Source organism: Mus caroli, chromosome 5 (genome assembly GCF_900094665.2).
Source record: "Mus caroli chromosome 5, CAROLI_EIJ_v1.1, whole genome shotgun sequence".
NCBI lineage: Eukaryota > Metazoa > Chordata > Mammalia > Rodentia > Muridae > Mus > Mus caroli.
Window position 1 is genome coordinate 77,382,480 of NC_034574.1, and position 24,710 is coordinate 77,407,189.

General features: G+C 33.8%; 1 protein-coding gene across 3 annotated transcripts in view; it reads right to left on the reverse strand.

Moving 5' to 3' along the window:
- Positions 1 to 24,710, reverse strand: part of Epha5 (EPH receptor A5) — a 367,473-nt gene that overhangs the window by 70,464 nt on the left and 272,299 nt on the right. For all 3 annotated transcript variants that reach the window (XM_021161798.2, XM_029477706.1, XM_021161794.2), the window contains 2 exons: positions 24,444 to 24,603; positions 16,387 to 16,492 (listed from right to left, as the gene is read on the reverse strand). In XM_021161798.2, the coding sequence (XP_021017457.1) occupies positions 16,387 to 16,492; positions 24,444 to 24,603 (266 nt within the window). The remainder of the gene's footprint in view (positions 1 to 16,386; positions 16,493 to 24,443; positions 24,604 to 24,710) is intronic.

Below are 24,710 nucleotides of genomic sequence, written 5' to 3' on the forward strand. Positions count from 1 at the left end.
ATATAAGGGATGAAATAAAATATAGAAGTAAAGATTAGAACACAAGATACAAAAACTTAAAGAACAGAATAGGAACAGATAAGAGAAACACAAGACGTGTAGACAAGCCTTGGAGGAGAGGTTACAAAAACTATAACTCAGGCTGACCAAAGTGCCAGGATGACAGACATACAAGAAATAGAAAGGTCTGGAATATGGACACAGACCTTAAAAGAGGAAATTAAAATATCAATCAGAGAAAATATTCAGGTAGAGACAGAAATAAAATTGAAAAAAGCCAACAAAAGGTTGTTAGAAAACCTTAGTTTATCCAGTTAGTATATAACAAAAACCAGCAGATGATAATCATCCAAAACAATTTCCAGGACTTCGAATGGCAATCTGTGGATGTGTTGACGCTGATAAAATTTAAGGAATGTGTCATGAATTTTTTAATGCACTCACCATTTGTAAACTAAGCCCTGACTTCTTGGGCTATCAAGAACAGAATAATCCCCCCAGGACTGGAAAGATATGGCAAAAACAATATTGGAAATTGGTCCAAATTTACATGGCTTTCATGGTGGGAAGAATAGGGTAAGGAGATAGGGTGAAAAAAAAATAGAGCCAGAGGGATCAACGTTTCTAAGATTCATCTGTTTAATGAGAGTTAATATGCTGAGGTAGAGGGGCAAGCTGGATATGATGATGAAGCCTTGACATTATGTGCCAACTTGGCAGACTTAAATGCCTAGGACAGGGTTGGGAAAACAGGAAAAAGACTTGAGTCATTTTCTCAGGTGATGCAAGGTCCAAAGGACACATTCACTGACTTTTTGCAAAGGTTGACTTCAGTTGTAGATCAAACCTATTAACAAGAAACATACTAATGTAGTCCTTAGCTTTTGAAAAGGTGAATGCTGAATGCAAAGAAGTAATCAGACCATTAAGGACAAGGTCAGCATCAGTAGATGAATAATTATAAATACAGTTTATATTAGACTTCGTTCACCTTATAGGGCCTTAACGGGAGAAATCACCACTAAGGCATTTCAAGCAATCCAAACTCTCAAGTGTCATAATTGTGGGGAGCAAGGTCATTTCAAGAGATATTACAAAGAAAACAAATTCCAAAAGGGAAACTATGTCTTCTGTAATATGTAAAAGATGTGGCAAAGGATGACTTTGGATTAATGAACTTAAATTAACAACAGACAAACAGTGCAACCCCTTATCAAAACTCCCATGGGGCTTCTTGTAGGTCCCAATACCAAACAGAGAAAATTCTCTTCCACAAGACAATTAAATACCACTGCTCAGAAAATGAGCATTATTAGACCAGATAGAAAGGTCAAACCACATTCTATAAATAAATTAAAAAAAGAGAAAGACCAGAAGGTCCAAATTGAGTATTTTGTCCAATTTCTATAGATGATCAGAAACCATTATTAAAGGTATTTATAAATAATACAGAGATTGAAGGAATGATTAACACTGGAGCAGATATCACCAAAATCTTGGCTTCGACATTGGCCACTTCAAGAGATAGGTATCAAGTTTCAAGGAGTTGGAATTTTTCCCTAGATAAAACAAAGTACAAGATGGCCTAAATGTATAGGACCTGAGGTCAGATAGGAAAATTAAGGCTATATGTGGCTGATGTAGCCATAAAATTATGGAGAAGAGATGTTACAACACAGATTAACATCCCTCTCACTTCAGAGGCAAGCCACAAAAGAAGCTGCTCCAGTGTTTTATAGAATATTGGGTACTGTCCAGGCATTCAGCTGTCTTCTGTCATTTCTAAAATTTGTGGAAGCTGCATCCCTGTGCTTCCTGCATTCTCAGGTAATATTGCTTTTCAGTCTCTGATGGGGTTGAAGACTAGACAGTCATAGTCTTACTATAAGCTTACATCATTTAGGATTGATGAAGACATTCTTTGTCTAGAAGATGTTTTTAAGATGATAATACAAAGTAGGATAGAAAATGATTTAAATAAAAAACTCTGTACTCACCAAGACTGGATAGAAAACGGAGTACTTAAATTGCTAAATATAAATGAATTGGACATTATATGGTTGTTACTCTTACCTAACAGTTTTCAAAATTGCTTCATAATTGTTCCTACCATATGTTATTTATTTCATAAAATAAAGAGGCTTTTTTATTTAGATGAAAAAAATGGAAAATGTAGTGAGTTGGTCTGATGCTGCTTGAATTCTAATGCTAATTAGTGGCTCTTAAGATTTGATAGCCCCTTGATGAGCAGATCCTCACATATACCAAGTAATGCCATGTGAACATTGCTCCTTATTTTAATTGATCAATAAAAGGCTAGAGCCTGTGATTGGGTAGTGGAGGAAGAAAGGTGGGTCTTGAAGATCAAGTGAGGGGTTTGCATGTAGATGGAGAAGAAGAAAGAAAGAGTTTGAGAAGGCTGCCATGAGAGAAATTGGACTATGAGCACATGGACAGGAGAAACAGCAAGTAACAAGGAACTTTATAGCTGGGGAATAAACTAGACTAGCTCCAAACCTGCCCAACCTAGGCTCATGTCTTGTAAATAAAATACCTGAACTGTGTACCTTTTATACAGGCTAGCTAGAATTATGAGTTCATTTTACATAAGACCAGTGCTAATATTTGATATTTTATTGAATATCCTGCATATAATTTGTTCATGTAAGACTCTATTTGAAGTGCAATAAATATTATAAAATATTTTGTAAGCTTTCCATAGCAGTAGTGCAGTCATTATCACTAGGAGCAACAATAAGCACCTGTTGATAGCATGTTTTTTATTAGATATTTTCTTTATATACATTTCAAATGCTATCCCAAAAGTTCCCTATATCCTCCCTCTGCCCTGCTTCCCTACCCACCCACTCCTGCTTCTTGGCCCTGGCATTCCTCTGTAGTGGGGCATATAAAGTTTGCAATACCAAGGGGCATCTCTTCCCAGTGATGGCTGACTAGGCCATCTTCTGCTACATATGCAGCTAGAGATACGAGCTCTGGGGGTATTGGTTAGTTCATATTGTTGTTCCACCTATACGTTTGCACATCCCTTCAGCTCCTTGGGTGCTTTCTCTAGCTTCTCCATTGGGAACCCTGTGTTCCATCTTATAGATGACTGTGAGCATCCACTTCTGTATTTGCCAGGCCCTGGCATAGCCTCATACAAGACAGCTATAACAGGGCACCTTCAGCAAAATCTGTCTGGCATTGTGCAATAGTGTCTGTGTTTGGTGGCTGATTTTGGGATGGATCCCCGGGTGGGGTAGTCTCTGGATAGTCCATCCTTTCGTCTTAGCTCCAAACTTTGTCTCTATAACTCCTTTCATGAGTATTTTGTCCCCTATTCTTAGGAGGAATGGTGTATCCACCCATTGGTCTTCCCTCCTCTTGATTTTCTTGTATTTTGCAAATTGTATCTTGGTGTTGGCAAAATGATTTTCTTCTCATAAATACTATGCTGTTTCCAAGTATAGCTATAAATTATAAAGAGTAGGGATGGTTTACTAAAGAAAACAAATGAAATCAAGCACAAAAAGCTAGTTATTTTACCACAACAAAATAAGGAACCTTGACTGTCAATGAAAAAAAAACTATTATTTTTATTAAGAATAATAAAACTATTAAGAAGGTTTGATACCGAACTTAGTCAATGAATACTTTGTATTGAATTTGTTTGTCTTACAACAGTCTTGAGAGAAATTGCATAATGAATAAAAGGGAAAGATTTATAATTAGCATATTAATTGTCAGCATGTTAATAAAATCTTCTAAAGTACATGGAGGTGCTTATAAACAATTTCTTTCCATGTTGGTACTTCAAATAATCTTCTGCAATTCATTTACAATATTAATTAACATTGTCTACAAATGAAGTAACTTATACATAGCTAAATAACTATAAATGCTATAATATCTTTTAACAACTCAAACAATACTTTCTCTAATATGTATCTTTGGAGGTTTTGGTTAAATATAAGGTAAGCATACTCATTGATTCCTTTGTGCTTCTATATTTCAACTAATTACTAGATTATTTTCACTATGTATCTCTCAAAATAACATAGCTATAGAATTGCCTCTACACATCTTCCTTTGCTGCTGGACTACAAACTTAAAGTTACCTGAAGACAAATTTCAGTGTCCTTCAGTGTTATGCATGTTAAAAGCCAGCATGCCAAAAAAATGTCAGGTATTTTTGCAAGAAAGGTATTGCTTTGTAGCATCCTTCAGAGGCAGAATGTAACAGAATACATTTAAATCACACATATAGTATATACTTGTATACATGTACATGTATAAATATATGTGTATAATATACACCCATGTAAACACATATATGTTCATTTACATACATATGTATACATGTATGCATATTGAGAACCAATTCTAGTAAGACAATTAAAGAAGATGTGCTTTCCTCTTTGAATAAATATTTTTCTGAAAGTACAGACGTCCTGGCCATGATTATAGTAGTCAGTCGACTGTAGGATGGAACTCTACATACCTACTCACAGAAATGTAGAACACATAAAACTGTTCCACAAACCTGCCTACCTCCGAGTCTCTATTAAATGTGAATAGTGTTAACTTCAATAACTTCTGATCAAATATCTTTTAAAAAATTGTCCGCCCCTCCCTTAGCTTCTTTCAGAATGTTTTCAGTTTATTTTTACTGAAGAATCCTTGGTTGTTTCACTAAAATAACAATGCATTAATTCAAATTTCCAGTCTTCTACAAATTTACGTTTTTTTTTTATTTGTGTGGTTTGGTTTGGTTTGGTTTGATTTGGTTTGATTTGGAACAAGTACTGCTGGGTTAACATACTTCCTACTTGATCCCATAGGTCTTCTTATATTTATCTGCTTTGTAAGAAGGTGATATGCATACTGAGAAACACAAGCTGCCTTCCTATCAGGAAAGTGATTATCCATATCCATTGGACTTTATCTCTCATTTGCCTTTTAATCCAGTCCACCTCATAGTCCTCATAGAAGAACATATGATTGTCACCAGAAACCTCACGTTTCCAGCAATTTGAGTCTGTATTTATTCTAATGAAGGTAGACAAAAGTTTTGAGGGCTGACAAATATGAAGAAATATGATTCTTCTTTTCCTTGCTTATAAAATACAGGTTCTTTTTAAACATATCTGATTAAAATACATTTTCAAAATGTTCTTGTATTAATAAAAGTATGGTGGGAATTAAACATATAAGTTTTAAAAATTGAAATCAAAGAGATATGAATGCCATTTTCTGGTATATAATTGTTTCCTACACTATGATTTGTAACTTAGGTGCATGTTTGATTCTTTTAAAACCGTTAAAATATTTTATTAGTTCTTTAAATTTTTCATACATGTTTTAATAATACTCATTCTCTCTTACAACTTGTATGTTTGCATGCTTGACTCATGCCTATTACAACTATAAAGGTGGAAAAGTTAAAGGGACTAGGGATTCAGTTAAATGACTGAATTGCACTACTATAGAATGAAATTATACATGCTTAATAAGCTTATCAAAGCACAAGAAAAGCTTGCATGTTGTTGAGAATGTATTGTGAGGAACAAACAGTTCATGACAGTGATATGAATGCTACATTTTAAATCAGTGTATTTTATCCCATGCAAGCAAATTTGGTTTGCTTAGAAAAGACAATTTTAATATCATGTATAATAGTAGTGTGAGGAAATTAGCTTATAATTACTTTCTATGTGTAATTGTACAGAAACATATACATATATATTGACACACAGTGTACTTAAATTACATAATTGATTTATACTTGTGATTTTTAAGACCCTTACAATGTATTTACCTGATATGGCATTAAAAATATTTGGTGTTATAAAATTTAAGCTATTATGTTGCTACTATGAATTATACCATTGGCCAGAGAATCAGTACAGATTAAACTTCAATTGAGATTGTTAGTGAACACTATAACTTGGAAAATCAGAGACAAGACCTTCAGTGAACATTAATGATGGTAATAAACATTTATCTAGTGCTGTAAAATTAACAAATTTAACAGTTTTTCATACTATGGAAAACATTACTAAAGTGGCAAAGAATACTAGACATTTTTTATGCTCAAACTTCTCTATTTGAAGTTACAAGATTTTGTTAATGTGAGTGAGAAAATATTACATATCTGTAATTTATAAACTTATACATTATATAAACTATCATTATTTATTAAAATAGTATGTACCTGTCATGAAAAACATACATCCACATTTTGCATGTAGATAAATGAACATACGTAGTCTCACAAACAAAAGGAAATGCAGAAGGACATACCCCAGTTTTATCATATTAAACTAGAAAAGATTTAAAATGTTAGAAACCACTAGACAAATTCATGCTTTGTTATACATATTAATTAGTACTATGTTATGTAAACAGCTATGCAGCAATGCGTGTTAGTGCTCTGAAAAATAATTATATACTTCAAATGTTGTCCCTCCTCCCCCCAAAAAGTTCATATATATTGACCCTGTTCAAATGATTGGATGTGTACCAAGAACACTAGAAATAATAATAATAATAATAATAATAATAATAATAATAATAATGATGATGAAATAGTATAAGAAGAGGCAACCTATCCTTCCAAAATACCAATCAGAAAATGAAAATTAAAAAAAATGAAAATGAACGTGAAAGAGTAGATATTATAATACTCATGCACCATGAACATTATATTCTGATTTTTTAAACCTTTTCAATCATTCAAGTGTTAAACTTTGGATATAAATTGTCCTCTTGTATCAAAGCTTCTTGAGAGTTTATGGAATTTGGAAATGAAAGTGATATGAAGAATTTAGCATTTTATCTAAAGGTTAAAATACTCCCAAGTTTATAGGCCAAATTCAAACAACTCATGAGATACAGAGAGATGACTCCTTCTAGAATTCACTATTTTTTTTTCCAGAAAGCAATGGGCTTCACACATTGAAACTCAGTAATTTAGAGTCATATGCCCTTTATGAAGTCTTTGTATTTTAGGAAGTTTAATTATTCCAGGCACAGGATTCAATTTACGGAAACTCCCAGTAGTCAAAAATTGGAGAAATTTGAAAAATTTCTTAGAGAAACCTCAATAAAGTTTCGGGCTTGGAATTTTCCACTCTTTTAATCTAGACCATTGTGGCCACATTGCAGTATCTTTGTCATCACACAGGGCTAGATGCACCCTCTCCTTTTAGGATATGTGAATATTAATTCATTTTAATTTGTTAGGCATGAATTATGCTTACTTGTGCAACAATTCTCTGTGTGCCCCCATACAAAAGAAAACAGAAAACTCAACCAACAGTGTCTATGAAAGACAAGTGAGTCCCAGTACTAAATCCTAATTAGCAAGAAAGAATAACAGGTAATTAACAAAAGTAAGAACAGTAAATAATAATAATAGCCTCTGAACAAAAGCCAATGCCAGCACACAGTTTCCTTAATTATTATGACCACAAGAAAAAGAAAAATGTACATGGACTAAAGTCCACTCATGCCAAAGATCTATTGCAAATAAATTATCGTCTGTGAGATGAAAAAGACAGAGTAGGAGTAAAGGAATTTTCATAAGTAAGAAACTTGCACTACCTCACAGTGATTTGTATAATGGCATCTGTCACAGCAATCAGCTAGTTGACTTAATAAAGAACTCAGTTGTTGGAAGCTGAGTTGCTAATCTACAAGAAACATTTCTTTGATTTTTGATTCATGCAGTATCATTCAGAGCAAGGATCTTAATCTATATGGCTCTTAGCCAATGTTCAAAATCACTTGGAACATTTTACTGTTTCCTGGCAGTTTCGTAGGGAATTTAGTTTTGTTGTTCTTGCCACTGTTTGAATTCTGTCTGCAGGCCCGAGGAAGTGATATTGATTTTACCATGTAACTGCATTTCAGGTTCCTGTGAAGCTCATGGCCACTGTCCCCTTCAAAAGATGTGATGAAATCCTCAGACCTGGCAGGATCTACTAAAGCTTCTTCTGGCTTCTACCTATGGCCATTTCAAATAGGAACGAAACACTCACTGTCAAACAGAAATGGCCCTTAGGCAATGAACATGCAAGGAAAAGTGGGGCTTTCTGCCTATGGCTTAGACCTGGGTTTGTTTTTGTTTTGTAATAGACGAAATACAAACATCTCTCGATTCTCTCTGAAGACAGTTTGCTCTATTGCAAATCACTGGCATTGATTACTTGTCTCTGTACCACAGAGTTTTTCCTTTGAAATGTTTGATTCAATACAATGTCTTGAGATATATAGTAATGTTCCCATGTTTGATCTGTGAGAAATTGCAGGTGGCATATTCAATGCTGCTGAGCCATTGAGCCAATAGCCCTGTTTTGGTCAGTTTCCCGGGAAGATGGGCTCCCCACAGTGGCAATTAGTTTTGCTTTGCTCTGAGCATTCCTAGTGCAGCTCTGCTTCATTTGAAAGTCATTAATAAATTATGTTTTGCTTGCTAATATTTTTACTCAGAGTTTCTGCACAAAAACAAAACACATGTAATTATAAGAAAGTAGACGTGATTACAACTCTCAGAAGTTAAGTCAATCTGTCAACCTGGATTTACTATAGTTTTATGAAGTCACATCTATTGCTGACTCAAAAGCCATTGAGGTCAATCCTCATGACCTCTTCTACAAATTACTTATATTATTTGAGATTATGAGTATTTGTTTATTTACCAAATTCCAAAATTGAATATTGCTATAGAAAAACAGTCTTTTCTGCATTGAATCTTACAAGTTTGAAACTAGCCCAGTTATTTTAGAGAGGCCAAATACATCAAAATATCTATCATGACCTTAAAGAAATAAGGAGAGAAATACAAATAGTTTATTGATATTATTATTTATAAAAGCAATTGATAATTGCTACTGCATAATGCTGACATTAGAATAGCTATGTGTTTAATTAATGCTATGATAACATTGAGATTTTTTAACTCTTTATAATACTTTTGAAATCATTATTTTGTGATGTATTAAAATTACATTATTTACAAAGATTACACATTTGTGGGTCAGAGATTTTGTTGGAGTTACTAAATTTCCCAATTATCATCCTTAATAATGTGCAAATCACATCAAAGGGTGATTGATGCACACTTATTTTTAATCCCATAGTTTTTGAGTAACTCATTCAATTAGATTAAATATGAAAGCCACAGAAGTCTCTTGGGAGTTACTTGAAAAAGAAGAGAGAACATATACGCACAATGAACTATAGTTACGGTATAAAGTTTATAATTTATATGAGAAATACCTAATACCTTGCTATAACATTTCAGTGGAAGGACAGAAATCTTTAGCTAAAGAATGGAGGCGGTTTAAAATGAAAAGAATGGATTGAGATAGGTCTTGATAACTGCCCAAAATTAAACATTGAGAAGTGAGTACAAACTTGTACCAAGAAAAGGTGGGTGTCAGAGTGAGTGCAGAATCAGATCCCCTCTTCTCGTTCACAGTCCATAAGCTTTACATTGAGCCCCAGCATGGGTATCTGCAGGGCTGGCCCATGCACTGACAGAAGGATTTCTTCATTCTACTCTTACTTAATGGTCAGTGGTATGTTGATTGACCTATTCTTTGGCAATTGATACAAAGCTTTTGTTAAAACTTTTATTATTGACTTTGAAAATGAACTGTAAGAAGAGTGAAATCAGACAGCAGGTTGATAAAATGACCATTAATCCAAAGATGAATTGGTCTCCTATAGCTATACAAACTCTTATAAATCCTTAGCAGGAGATTCCTTCTCTGATACACATATTATTTAGATAGAAATATTGAGTACAGTTTGTAAATAAGTGATATTTTCCAGAGTCAGGAAGCAGAGCCAGTCAAATCTCTGAATTCTTGGCTAGCCTGGTCTACACTGCTAGTCCTAAAATAGCCAAGTCTACACAGATAAACTGTCTTTAATAGCTAACAAACAAAAATTTAAAAGCATAAAACTGTAAATGATACGCCAAAGTGATTCAGTATATAAAGTTCTTTAAGGATATGCAGAAGAGAAATTAATTAGCTCCTTCATAAAGACATAATAATTATGACATTGGGGACATTAGAAATGACTGGAGATGAAGGACAATTTGCCAGGTAAACTCAGAGAAAGAGAAACAATCCACTTGAGTATCAAGACTCAGTGGACATTAAGTTTTCAGATGAATTTTACTATTCTTACCAGTTGTTCTGAGAAGTTTTTAAGTGTTAGTTCCATACTCTAGCTGTTCAAATCAGAACATTTCTTTGACAAATGGACTGATTACAAGTTATAAAAAATTCCTATAGTCAAGGAAAGAGAAATGGCCTACAGACATAGTACTGCAGGCAAAAGCACTTATTCTAAAAGTTAGACTAACTGCAAGTTAGTCCTCTGAGCTCACTGAAAACTGTGTGTAGGCACAAGCACATGTAACTGACAAACAACTATTTCCACATGAGTCCTACTGAGTGAATGTTCTGGCAGCTTGCAGGACAGATAGTAGCTTGGAATGCACAGTGTAGCAGCAGAAACAAATGTAGAGACCCTGCCTGGCTCAAAACTAACTGGAGAGATCCAGCCAGCTGCTGTAAATGTGTCCTCTGATTTCCTATGGGATCTGGACATCCAGAGTCTCCCAGGCCTACACACACACACACACACACACACACACACACACACACACACACACACACACACACACTAAAAATAAAGGAACAGTACTGTTGGATTCAAGCAACATGCCCTCGTTAAGTACCTATTTTTCCCTACCATAGACTTGTCTCTTACATTTTTTTCTAAAGGAGAAAGAGAAAAAAAAAAGATGAAGAAGACACTCATGTAAGAAACCACCTATAGTAGGCAGAAGACTGAACCATGGATCATCATTTGAGCAAGTGTTGGTGAAAGCATTATACATGGTACAAACTTGACTATGAAATAAACCATGTGGTTGTCTAGGCAATGGAGAATGAAGCAGTAGGAAAGGTCAGAGATAAAGTCTTCAAGAAGGACCACTCTTAACAATGTTCAAGAAACAGCAAGGAGATAACTTTGTCAGCAATAAATTAAACAGCTTTTGTATTGAGACATGGAGTGATGAAATAGTATGAGCCCTGAGAACGGTACCCACTGATGGGTCAGCTATAATAGTTATAAGACAATATTATAATTATTGTTGAAAATATTATTATCTTGATAATGACATTAGGCAAAAATTTCTAAAAAAATATTTTAAAAAATAATTTATACCCTTACAAAACACTCATTTAAGGAATCACAACACTCTATTAACAAGTTTTATTTTTTTGGTTTCACTTCTATGAGAAGTTTGCCAGCACATATATCAGTACTTTGTGTATATGTGCCTGGCATATGCAGCGGTGAGATGTGGGCACTGGACCTCCTGGAACTGGTGTGAGAGATAGTTTTTATCTATCATGTGACTGCTGGCTACTAATCCTTGGTCCTGTGCAAGAATAACAGAGTTTCTAAACATTGAGCCATCTCGCTAGCCCAAGAAATCACAATTCTTTAATGTTAGTGTAAATATATATATGTATATATATATATATATATATATATATACATATATATAACAGTTTCATTAAAATCTCCTGCATAATTAGTAGTTCCAATAAACACTGAGAAATTTTTATTCTGCAACCAATGTGGTTATCTTCACTAGAGAACTGTTTATTATTTATAAGAATGCACATATTGCTCATTGTTAGTGAGGATATTAATCAGGCTATCATTTTGCACAATGAGAAAAAATACAGATTCCAGTTATATTGAAAGGCTGTTCCCTTTAGCATCACTGTAATTAAACCCTGTGAAATTATGTCTACTGATACATATACTAAAATAAAATATAAACATTTGAACAAGGGCAACTTTTCTTATAATCTCAAGTGCACAGGAGGCACTTTGGCAGGGATGTATAATAGAATCTCAATCAACCTTTGTAACAGATATCTGTGAATACAGCACTTATCAATCTGAGATAACTAAAGAACCAGAAGACAATTGCAAAACTAAGTTTACTGTTATTTTTTCAAGTAAAATAAGGAAAGTTAAAACAATGTTTTATTGAAAACTACTTATCTATGTTTCTGATGTCACCCATGTCTTAATAATTATGGTTTAGTGTACATACATAATGCACATTCATCCCTATAGAAACAAACTTACCTGAAAGATCAGTGAGACATTTCAACAGAATTCAGTGGCAATTTCCTAATGAGAGACATAGGCAATAGCATAGAGCACCTAAGTCTACATCCAGATTCTTCACATATTCAGAACAAAGAAAATAAGAACTTGGTTCAAAAAAATAACATTTTCTAGGCAGTAAGCCACATTTCAAACTAAATTTATCATCCTAGAAACATATTAACATGAAAGTCACAAATGAATAGTCTTTTAAAAATCTCATCAAAGACAGCAAAAACAAATCCTTTCTTCAGGATATTTTTTCTTGCTTTTTATTTTCCAATTTCAAAATTGGCATAAACGTTTTAAGCTTTTGGGTTTTATGTGCATATATATAAATATATATGTAGAGGCATCCATGAAATAATGAAGGCTTCTTATCTCCAGATGTACTCAGAGAGTCTCTTTAATGTAAAAAGAAAAACTAAAATTTTCTTGACATGTAATCAAATATGAGAACATATGAAAAATTTAGATTTCAGGAATAAAATATCACAAACCATTATTTAATTCCACAAAATTTGAATTAAGAAGGAGTCAAATAAAATAATGGCTTCTGCATGGTCACTTTTACTTCAGTTTTTTTGTACCTTTAAATTATTATTTGAGTTTTATGTTAGACTAAAAGTGTGTCAGAGTCAAATTTCTAGATTTTGGCCCTTATGTTCTCAAGAGGAAATTTTAGGGGGTAAAAAGGGGTAGCCTAAAGAAAAGACAGAAATGAAAAACAGCAGTGTAAGACTCTATCTCCCATTTAACTAAAGACTTGTGAAAATTTTTAACAAAACACACAGATTAAACAACTATATTTATGAAACAGTAAATATCAGAGAAGAAGCAAATCATGGTATAAAAACATATCAGTGTTCAATATGTTAGAAAGGAAAGGGAGAGATTAAAGAACAGTTAGAGTTTGCTTACATTCCAGAGGCCTTATGTTGTAATCTTCCTGGGATAATTAGTCATAGTTTACCGAGAGTGTGTCAGTTCTTTTGCAATGTTATGGGGACATAGAGAGAACTGAGAAAGAATAAACTAAAAAGAACTGTATATGCCTTCAAGTAAAAGCCCAATGAAAAAATAGACACCTTCAAGGAGGTGATAGTTTCCAACTTCATTAAAAAATACTTATTTCAAGATTAACATAATTGCATGTTTTCTAAAAATCACATGTAATTAGAAAGAGTATAAAAGATGTATGCATACCTAGCAAACAGAACCTTAAAACGGTTATAAATTTCTATATTTGAATTTCTTTTATCTTGAATGTATACTAGAAAAAAAAAGGTGACATTTTCTTGCACTACTTTAATCTTAAAATATTCAATGTGACATACTCTAAACATATTTTTCTGTCCCATGCAAACAATTTCAAAATATCATTGTTATAAATGCAACTTCTCTTAAGTTTGATCTAAATTATTATCACATTTTGCATATAAATAGTAGTAATATTTTGTGATATATTAGAACATAATAGAAGAATATCTTTTGTGCCATTGAGAAATCAATCTATGTTTAGTTAGCAGAAATATTTGCAAAGATATATGGCTGAGACCTCTGGTTGTATCGTCTTATTGAAACAGCTAAACAATGCAAAAGAGAGTTTGAAGTAACGAACATTATGACAACATTAACCAGGTACACAGGCTTATCCATTACGTTTGATTTATTACAGAGAGGGAATTTGTTGGCTGCTTTTGTGTTAATTTGATATAGAATGGAGTTAGCTGAAAGAAAGGAACCTCAATTGAAAAAAAATGCCATAATGCTTTTCGATTCTAGGGCATAATCTTAATTAGTGATTGATTGGGGAGACCTCTGTGCAAACCTCAGCCTTGTCTTCCTGAGTTCTATTTAAAAAAAAAAAAAGCAGAAGCTTTGCAATTTTATGAGGTGCTATATGTCTATTGTTGATCTTAGAGCATAAGCCAAACATTGGACTGAGCACAGGGTCCCCAATGGAGGAGTCATAGAAAGGACTGAAGGAACCTAAGAGGTTTGCAGCCCCATAGGAAGAACAACAATATCAAACAACCAGACCCCCTGCCCCCCAGAACTCACAGGGACTAAACAACCAACCAAAGTATACACATCGAGGGACCCATGGCTCCAGCCACATATGTAGCAGAGGATTGCCCTGTCAGACATCAATGGGAGGAGAGGCCTTGGTCCTGTGAAGGCTCAGTGCCCTAGTGCAAGGGCAGGGAGATAGGAGTGGGTGGGTGAGTGGGGAAACACTCTCATAGAAGCAGGGTTGATTAGGTAGAGGGTTTCTGGGGGAGAAACCAGGAAACTGGATAACATTTGAAATGTAAATATAAAAAATATCTAATAATAAAAAAAAAAACACAAAACAGGATGAGCAAGCCACGGTGAGCATGCAGCATCCCACCACAGCCCCTGCAAGTCCTACCTCCAAATCTCTGCCTTGTTTGAGTTCTTGACCTAACTTCCTTGGATGATGGATTATGATGTTGAAATTTAGACTAAATAAACCCATTTCTCCCAACTTACTTTGGTCAGGGTATTTCATCACAGGGACAGTCACCCTAAGACTGAGTAAAATAAATGTAATTTAACATTTGTACAGAAGATCCGTGATAGTTTTCAATATTCTTCAAGGACCCTAATATAATTTCCTAAATGTGTGCAATGTGTTGCTAAATTTCTTCACTGCATCTCCTCTGAGTTCATTCAGAACCACCCAGGTACTACAGGAAGACTTTTAAGTCCAAACAAAAATTAAGAGATATGAAAAGCCTTTTAAAGGCCACATCACCTAGATCTAAGGCAAATAAAAAAGATGAATATGAGAACAAACTAATCTTTCCATACAAAGTAAAATCCAAAAGCTGAAGTTATGTCTGTCAAACAACCAACCCCCCCAAAATACCCCTAAAAATTAAGGAGTGCAATCTTAACAAAATGTATAACTTTCACTAACACAAAAACTCCTTAATATTAGAATCTCTATTTACTTCTTGATGAATTGAATTTACTATCCTTTTGATTTCAAGGTTGTTTGTTGGCTTGTTTTTCATTTTTTGTGAGAGGGCTGATGATGTCATCTGATTTTGCAGATGCAGAGTGTTGTTTCACATCCTCTATTAGTTAAGTTCAGAGAGCAGGAAAAAAAGACAAGAGAGCAGGTGCCCTGGACAGGTTGGATGTAATGTTCCTCAAAAAACATGAGTTATGTCTCAGCTATGAATTCCACAAACAAATAGGTACTGTTCCGAAATCAATATTAAGCAATCTATTGCTGTGTATTCTTTACAGAAAACTGAGGATAGATGGATTTTATGACCTATTTAATCCTTATATTAAATATTTCTGTTGATAACCTCAACTGTTTCTGTTAGAGACTTTTGTCTAGTTTTTGCATACATTACATTTCCCTCCTTAGTTATATCCCTAGTCAATGATTCAGTTACAAATATGAAAATATATTTATTATAAGAAAGCAAAGAATGACTTCTTTATTCATCCATATATACTTTGAGGAAGGATTATTATAATTACTTGTCAGGAAACATGTGAATAATGTCTTCTGTAGGTCTGTCTCCCATTTGAAACTGGAAAATGTAGGTATGCAATACATGGAATTTTGTTTTTGTCTACTTAGCATTCAGTAAAAATCCTATTCAGTAAGTATGCATGACACTTGATGTCTTTGTGTTGAAATCACCCAGAAATTGAAATAAAAGCAGTCATTGCAAAGTTTGCTTATTTCCTATATATTTGTTTTACTCCAGAATGCCTGCCAGACACAAATGGTAGCCCTATTTCTCAAATGGCTTAGCATGCAGCTTCCAATACTGAATCACATAATGATAAAATATTTCAAGCCAGAACATATGCAGAATTAGGTATACATGGTATTAGAAAAAGATGTATGACTATATCAATAACAGAGTACATGGTATCATGTTAGTACTGTTCTTGTGCAGAATAGAGAGGATGTTAAGAAGGGGGAGAAAGTATCTGATAACAACTGGCAGCAATAGGGACAAGATAAAACTTAAGAACTAAGGCACACATAGACATTATCTACTGGCATGCTGCTTCTTTGATTTGTTTTAGGATGGGCTTAACAGCTTCATCGCTGGATCAAGGGGAGAAAGAGAGCAGCTGCAGAGGTTCAGAAACTCTTTCCTCCCTTACCTGCCACTGAGGAGGAAGCCAATCATCACTGCCAACAAGATGACTCCCACTGTCACTGACACTGCAATGATGGGAATCTGGCTTTGATCATTAGATGCTGCAACTGCTGTTAGGAGACAGAGAGAAAGGAACTTGTAGTTAAAGGGACCACAAGCATTCAAAATCCGAGCTGCTTCACAGTAGGTAATTGATTCATGGCTTAAACAATTCACAGAAACCCAGCTAAGGTTGTCTCAAATTATCTGTTCTCAAAGGGCATCTGAAGGAGGAAATATTTACTCACCAAACATAAATTAAGAGCATCACTAGATGCTGATTGTGTCTGCCAATCATAAAAATAGAGGGCAGGTTGTACAGAACCAGGGTACTACATTTTACAAGGTAAGGAGGAATACTGTCTGTGACTTCAAACACATTCATGTATATAAGAAAGTGTTGAGCATTCAAAATTTGACGTTTTTAGAGTTTACAGCTGTTGTTCTCTAGCAAAAATTATGTTAGCTCAGGAGTTCTTCCCTGTAGACAAAAGGTCTAAAAAAATGGGGCTTTGACCTTGCTGAAGTAAAATACAAGTACTCTAAATATAGCTTAATAGTGTAACTCCATGGAGAATATAATGAGTCATTGTATTTTATAAGTAGGATTCCTAAAATTTATCAAAGTATAAATTTAAATCTTTATGAACAGATTAGACAAATTTGCAATGCTTGTTTTATTATACATTTTAAACACATGGATATAGTGCTTTCTAACTTCATCAATACAATTCTTACAACAAACATAAAATGTTTAGGTATTTGTATCTAAATAAATATGATATTTTTTCTTTTATGTTGATAACTATTCATAGCTAAGAAATATATGCAGTAAATCTAATTTCCTTTGGTTTTCCATGTCCTCTGAATAGGGTACCTAACTTATATCTTGTAAGTGACAGAATCTTATTGGTGCTACAGAGCAGTGCTTGTACAACTTCACAATACCAAGTGCATGGACTTCAAAGGCTAATACCACATACATTTTCTGTTTGCTTTTTACCACCTCTTTACTAAATCTTGGTCATAAAACTTATAACTTCAAATCTCTCTGTATTGTCTTGTAAGCCTACATTTTTTCTGTCTAATGTGAGTTTATTTTGTAACAAACTACTTTGTCTTGACCTACATAGACTCAGATATTTTCATCAGCTTATATAAGTAAAATTCAATTGATAGGTGATGAGTAATATAAGATTATTTTTAGTATGCAAGTCTAACTGCTTACCTTCCCTTTTATTGTCTTTTATAAAATACATTTGTTTTGATTTTTTGCTTATGGGTGCTCTACTTACTCAGGTGTCAGTGTACCCCAACTGAACCTGTTACCCTCAGAGACGTGAAGAGGTCATTGGTGCTCCTAGAGTGACAGATGGGCATGAGCCTTCTTGAGGATGGAGCCATTGAGTGGATAAAATCGGAAATGGATTTGGTAAAAAGACAATGTACACTTGTATAAAATTTTCAAACAATAAGAAAGTTATTTTTAAAATCTTGGCTCAATATTGAACCAGTTCTATATTATAAGTAGGATACAACACCAACTGGAATTCATTTATTTGCTTCATTCATTTTGAAACAAAATGTTCCTTATAATGATTCTTGCTAACCTTTTCTGGGCATTAACCATCACTTTCTTACATTGTAGAAATGTCTAGCCTTCTAGAAAAACAAGACTAGTCAAGATAGACTCTGGTTCAGCGTAAGCACACAGTCTCTCCTGTTATTTTTTAACCTCATGTCATTGTCAAAACCACTCCTTTCCCATGACAGATTTTGCTCCTTCCAAGATCTTAGTATAATTTCATAACTGCTAACCTGCTTAGGTAAGTATGCTTGGTTTTTGGTTCCTATTTATTGTCTTCTGTTTGTTTTACCTGCTTATTCCTATCTTCTGGCATTCTGCATGAATTACATGGACAGAGCCTCATCTACTGAAAGTCAGTATTGCTCCACCTCTTTGAAATACCTCTTTGCTTCTGAGCTTATACATGATGTTAGTGAATTCAATGAGTATATTATTTACATATCTGCAATAAGATAAACCATTTCTGCATTTGGAACATGTATATCAGAATTTGAACCATGTCTTCCTGTTGCTTGGGTAACCAAAATAGGTAATTTCTTTTCTGCTATTTCCAGAGTATTTTGTTATTGTGCACATGTTCTCGCCACTAACTTTTGTGCTTGAATTTGATGAATTAAATGTTCTCTTCCTCCTCCCTCTTTTTCTTTTTTTCTCTGCTACCCTGTCCTTTTTACTATCTTCTTCACTTGCCCGCTGATAGATAAAGCTCTGTTTATAACATCAGTTAACAATTATCAATTATTAACAATTATCAATTATAAGGTCAAGTTTTTGTTTCCAATAATCATATCATTCCAAAGATTAAATCCATTTTTGTTCAGTAAATATTTCCTTTTATGTGGATTATATTGTCACAGAAAAAATGAATATCCTTAAAATTGGTGTGTACATAGCATTTCTACCTTCATAGGTTGAGAAAAGGCACAAACATCTCATCAATCAAATTACCATGCTAAACTCTTTCCATCTCCCTATTTTCTACTCACTATTACTTAATATTCCTCAATAACTACTTACCTATCAATTAATAAATATATTTATAAATTTTGTTCCAATTTCATCATATATTTATATCCACTTATTTTGACTCAAACTACTGTAATAGGAATATCTTGATATTGTTCATAAAGTGTTGAAAACTAATTAACATTTTATGTATTCTTATTAAATATAAAAAATATGTCTTTGATCACATTTCCCTAATCAAAAACATAATAAATACCCAAATTCCTAGTGCAACATTCAAAGTCCTTCTCATCTGTAAATATTTCTGGTATCAATGGGACAATTATAAAAATAACTCTCAATTATATGGATTTAAAGAAAAGCAGTTGCTCATATTCAGAAGTTAAAAGAAGGCAACCTTAAGTGGATAAATGCATTGATTTTGTCCAAACACAATGGTGCATGCCTGTGAATAAGCACAGAACTTAGAAAGAAACGAACAGGAGAAAAGTTGTGGATGTTTGAATGAGAATGGCTCCCCTAAGACCATATATTTGAGTTCTTGGTGAACAGTTGGTGAATCTGTTGGAAAGGATTAGATTTGGACTTGACAGGGTAGGCTTTCAGGTTTTAAAAACCCCACATCAATACAAGATAGCTCTCCTCTCTCTCTCTCTCTCTCTCTCTCTCACACACACACACACACACACACACACACACACACACACAGAGCTTTGTGCTCATGGATCACATGTAACCTCTCAGCTACTGCTCCTCCAATGCCACCAAGATCTCTGTCATGAAGGTCATGGATCTGAATTTGTAGGGCCCCATCAAATGTTTTCTTCGATGTCAACCATGCTGGGTTTGCTTGTTTGTTTGTTTGATTGATTTTTTGTTTGTTTGGGAGTATTGAAGAAAACATTGGATTAGAAAAGCAAGCAAACACTATATAAGAGGGGTTAATGGACCATCCTAGTCAGATTCCTGACATGTCCAGTCTATGCATGTCTACACTGAAAAAGAGCAAGCATGACAAAAAGAAATGCAATTTTTAAAGTTTGAAGAGAAACGATCACAGCAGAAGAAAAGTAACTCAGACAATGTTTTCATAAAGCAATAAAGTACTGGAAATGTATAAAAGTTAGTGAGTTAGGAAGGGGTATCCTGAGCTTCTTAACTAAACATAAGGCCAGTATTGATATAGTAAAATATATCTTTGATAATTACCAAGAGCTAATGTGTTAAAGCAATGATTACCAAGAGCTAGTGTGTTAAAGCAATGTATTTAAATATAGCATAATCCCGCATATATAAACAATTTGTACCAGGTCATAATTTCTTAATTTAAATATACTTTATGAGCACTTTCATAAGCAATGTCAAATCAAGATGTCATATTTAGGCCAGGCATGGTCATATGTATCTTTATATACCAGTTTCCAAGGGGCAGAGGATCTCATAAGATTAAGGCTAGACAGGCCTATATAGTAAGATATAATCAGGCCTTATGTCAAAAACATCATATTTCCATGATTGTTTCTAATATTCTCTGAATTTGCATCCTTTGTATAATTAATTAAATTAGGGTTTTTAAAGAAAAATTTAAATAATATACATTATATATGTATATATTATATGTATTATATATTATAATTTTTAATGTTTGGACCAGGGAAATGACTTCATCTCGAAAGTGCATATAGCTCAAGCATAGGAAGCTAGGGTTGAAACCAAGTTCTGGCAGTTGTGGTCGCTTCAATATGTTATCCTCAGCACTTCAGGTAGAGAATTTGTACGCCAGGGTTGCCTGAACAGAAATCTAGTCAATAAGAAAGCTTCTGGTTCACTGAGGGACTCTACCTCAAGAAACAAGGTGGATATTAGTTGACAGAGACACTTGCCATTAAATACTGTTACCCAAACATATAGATACGCATGTGCACATGAAACAACATATTTGCATGCTCACACAGGAACATATACAGACCCCTATACACAACTGCAACAATTTCTAAGCTTTCTTATGAATTATATCTATTTTTGATATTATGTTTATAGTAAATTGTGAACTATTCCTCATAGGATACTCATCATCAAGAATTAGTTTTATTTATTTATTTTTTATTGGTTTTACTGAAAAAAAAAACCCACATTCTATTATTAGTATTTAAACCAAAAAATATAGAACTTACATGTCTTCCCATTCTTAATTATCTGTTTATTCTTTAGCTACAGATAAAAAGAGTCACATGATCATCTTTTTACTCTATTATAGTTGTTAAATGTTAAATATACTAATGTTTAGGTAGTACAATTTATCATTGTTTTATGCATGTTTATTAGGCAATAAGTGATTGATAATTTAATTTTTAAAGACCAGCTGTGAAATGTTTTGAAAACACTGATGAAAAGTTTTTAAAGTACTTTAAATAATATGTTGAAAGATATCACTTATGAAAATTAGTAGCTCTTATTCATTCATTTTCTAATTTTACTCATTCTACATTTTATTATACCTGGGGAAGTCTCCAGCTGCATATTTTGTGATACTACATTTTTAAGTTACATTGCTTACTACATAGCTACTTTTACCTATATTGTTTGTATATCTACTAACTCCCTTTCCCTCCTTCTCTGTCTTTCTCATTCTGTCTCTATCTCTATCTCTCTCTGTCTCTCTGTTTGTCTCTCTGTGTCTCTGTCTCTTTGTCTCTGTCTCTCTCTGTCTCTCTTTGTCTCTCTGTATCTGTCTCTGTCTCCCTGTCTCTGTCTCTCTCTGTCTCTCTCTCTCTGTCTCTCTCTCTCTGTCTCTCTCTCTCTCTCTGTGTGTGTGTGTGTGTGTGTGTGTATCTCTCACCAGAGTAATAGGCTCAGTAAAAATAAAAATCTATAATCGAAATAAAAATATTTATGAAGTATACTAAATCTATAATGTGGCTCCTTTAACCTGATGCAACCTTAGAAAGGGAGGACCCATAGGTTGGATGGGAATATCCCCAGTGGACTGTGATGCTTGAACACGTGGTCCACAATTGGTAGAGCTATTTGTGGGGACTTAGGAAATGCAGCTTTCTTGAGGACGTATGTCATCATGAGTAAGTTTGAGAATTAAAACCTTGTAAGGTTTGTTATTTCATGCTAGAAGTTTAATGTGCCCCCAGATTCCCTCCACTAACACTGTACCTTGCTTCATGACTCTGTCACAATGGTCTAGTACCCTCTGAGCTCAAATTAATGCTTTTACAGATTGCTTTGGTCATGGTATTTTATCACAGCAACAGAAAAGTAATCAAAACAAAATATTAATGGATTTCAATTATCAATAATGCATGAAGAGTTGTTCCTTAATCTGTAGGTACATTCAGGAATGGAAAAAGTGGGATCCTTATGATGGTGCATTATGTATGAGCTAGGAAGATCTATGAATCCAGAGAAGTGATAAAATTATAAATAACTTAGTGTATACACAACTTCTCCACACTTCTTTACAAAGGAGTTCAAACAAATGAAATAAAAATCTCTGGAATTTCTCATTAATACCTGGCCCTTGTACTTTAGATTTTTTGTTTGTTTGTTTGGTTTGGTTTTTTGTTTGTTTGTTTGTTTGTTTGTTTGTTTGTTTTTAATGCTATCCCCTAGGGGAATTATGCACATTGTTTTCTGGTACATTCTTATGGAACTGTATCCAAAATCTGATTTTGCATGTAGCTTAAAAGGTATTGTGTGATGCACAATATGTATAGATACTTGCAAACATGTATATAGATATTCAAATAGAAATGATCTATAATTACAGGTAACAAGAGATAGAGAGTATAGCCTAATAAGAATCAAAGAATAAGAGGCCATCAACTGACAATGGGGAAGAACACATGAGAGGCATTAAAAGAGCAGTAGCTGAGAAGGAATACCAAAAAACTGTCACTTAGTAAATATAAAGAACGGAGTATGGAATTCCTAAAGAAAACTAGTGCTTGAACATGGACCAATCAAAATCATAGTTGAGATTTTTACTTTCTGTAATTATACAGTATCTAATTCTACTTTGAATGTATATGTATAATATATGCACATATGTATATGCATAATACATACATATATATGTATATTTATAATATGTATGTAATGTTTTATATACTTTGTTTCTAAAGTTTTAGACTATTGCAGTATTCAACACTAATAGAATATACATTCAACTAAGACTATTATAATCAGCAGGTTTCATAACTTGTCTTTTATAAAAATCAATTCTAAGATTAAATTCTGAGATGAAATGATTTTTCATTTTCTATGACATTTTGTATGTAAATATACACTATTAAGTTTATTTAAAGTTTGTTATGAAAATTAAGCATTAGAATCCAATTTCTCTATTTTTAAATTAAACTCAAGTATGCACTTTTCTTTATATAGAAAAGAAATAAGTAATTTTACCAATAAGATCTTTTTCTTTATAATATCTAGTGGGGTAGTATTAAGGAACCTGTTCATCACTTAATAAAACTTATTTATTTAAATCAATTACAAAGGCTTTAAACAGAAGCAAATTTTGTTTTCTCCAAGGCAATGTCATATGAGTTTGCTAAAACAGTATTTTAATAATAATTCTAGTAGTTATAACATTAATCCAATAGTTACACTCTCATCTTGTTTTTTTTTTAACTATGTTTTCTTCTTCATTGAAAATTATGAAGCTGGTTGAAGCTTACACATAGACATTTTCACAGAAGTACACATGAATGTGCACACATGCATACAGACAGTCATAAACATATACCCCCCCCCCACACACATAATATTTTACAGTGCTCATATGTGTTCTTCCTTAAGAGAAAACCAATAGTAGCAGCTTATATGTGCACACACAAAGCACAGTTTTGTTCTCCAATTTAGCGTTAATGTGTTTTCTTTAGGACAAGTGATCTAAAATCTTTGGATGAAGCCTGAGGTTATGTTGTATGAAATTAAACAGGAAGTAGGCACCGCAGAGCATGTCAGAACCACTTCCAGATTCACCATTCCAAGGTTCTGACACAGATTTAATTTTTACTTTAGGAAATCAGATTGCATCCCGAAAGCACCATTTTCTTGTCAAATTCAATGCTTAAAGAAAGCTCCCTGTAGAATTTTCCTAGAAAGACTAAAGTAGCCTAGTTCAATACAACAAGTAAAAAGTAAATGGCAATAATTCAATAAAGCACGGCACCTGGGGGAACGGAGTCTTTAAAGGCACGGTTTAAACATTTCTTAAGATGCTTGATGTAGCAATTCCCTCCCTGTGGGCCGAAGCAAGGAGGCAAGACACACAGTGTTAACCTACAGAACTACCATTATAGCATGGCAGAGGCCTCCTACCTGAAGGGGTCAGGACTGGAGAGAAGGCAAGGATGGAACTGACAGAGAGCCCCCCAGAGCCTATCGATCCATGGACTCTCTTCTGGTAACCATTACAGAGACAAGAGCTGACAGTAATTAAAATGACTTACACACTGGTGTGGTTTCAAACTCAAATCTTCGACTGAAGACGCCGTAGCCTGCTGCTGTACGTGCTCGAATTTGGAAGACATACACAGAGGCAGGTTTCAGGCCCTCGGCTGTAATAGTGGTCTCTTTCGACTTGATAATTGTGTAGCTGGTCTCTTGGTCCTTGTATTGTACATATAACACAGGGAAAAAAATAATAAATCAGTCCTCAACACCTGAAATAATGTCAGCAAAGCAGAAAACCCATAAAATGGACCAGAAATCAAAAG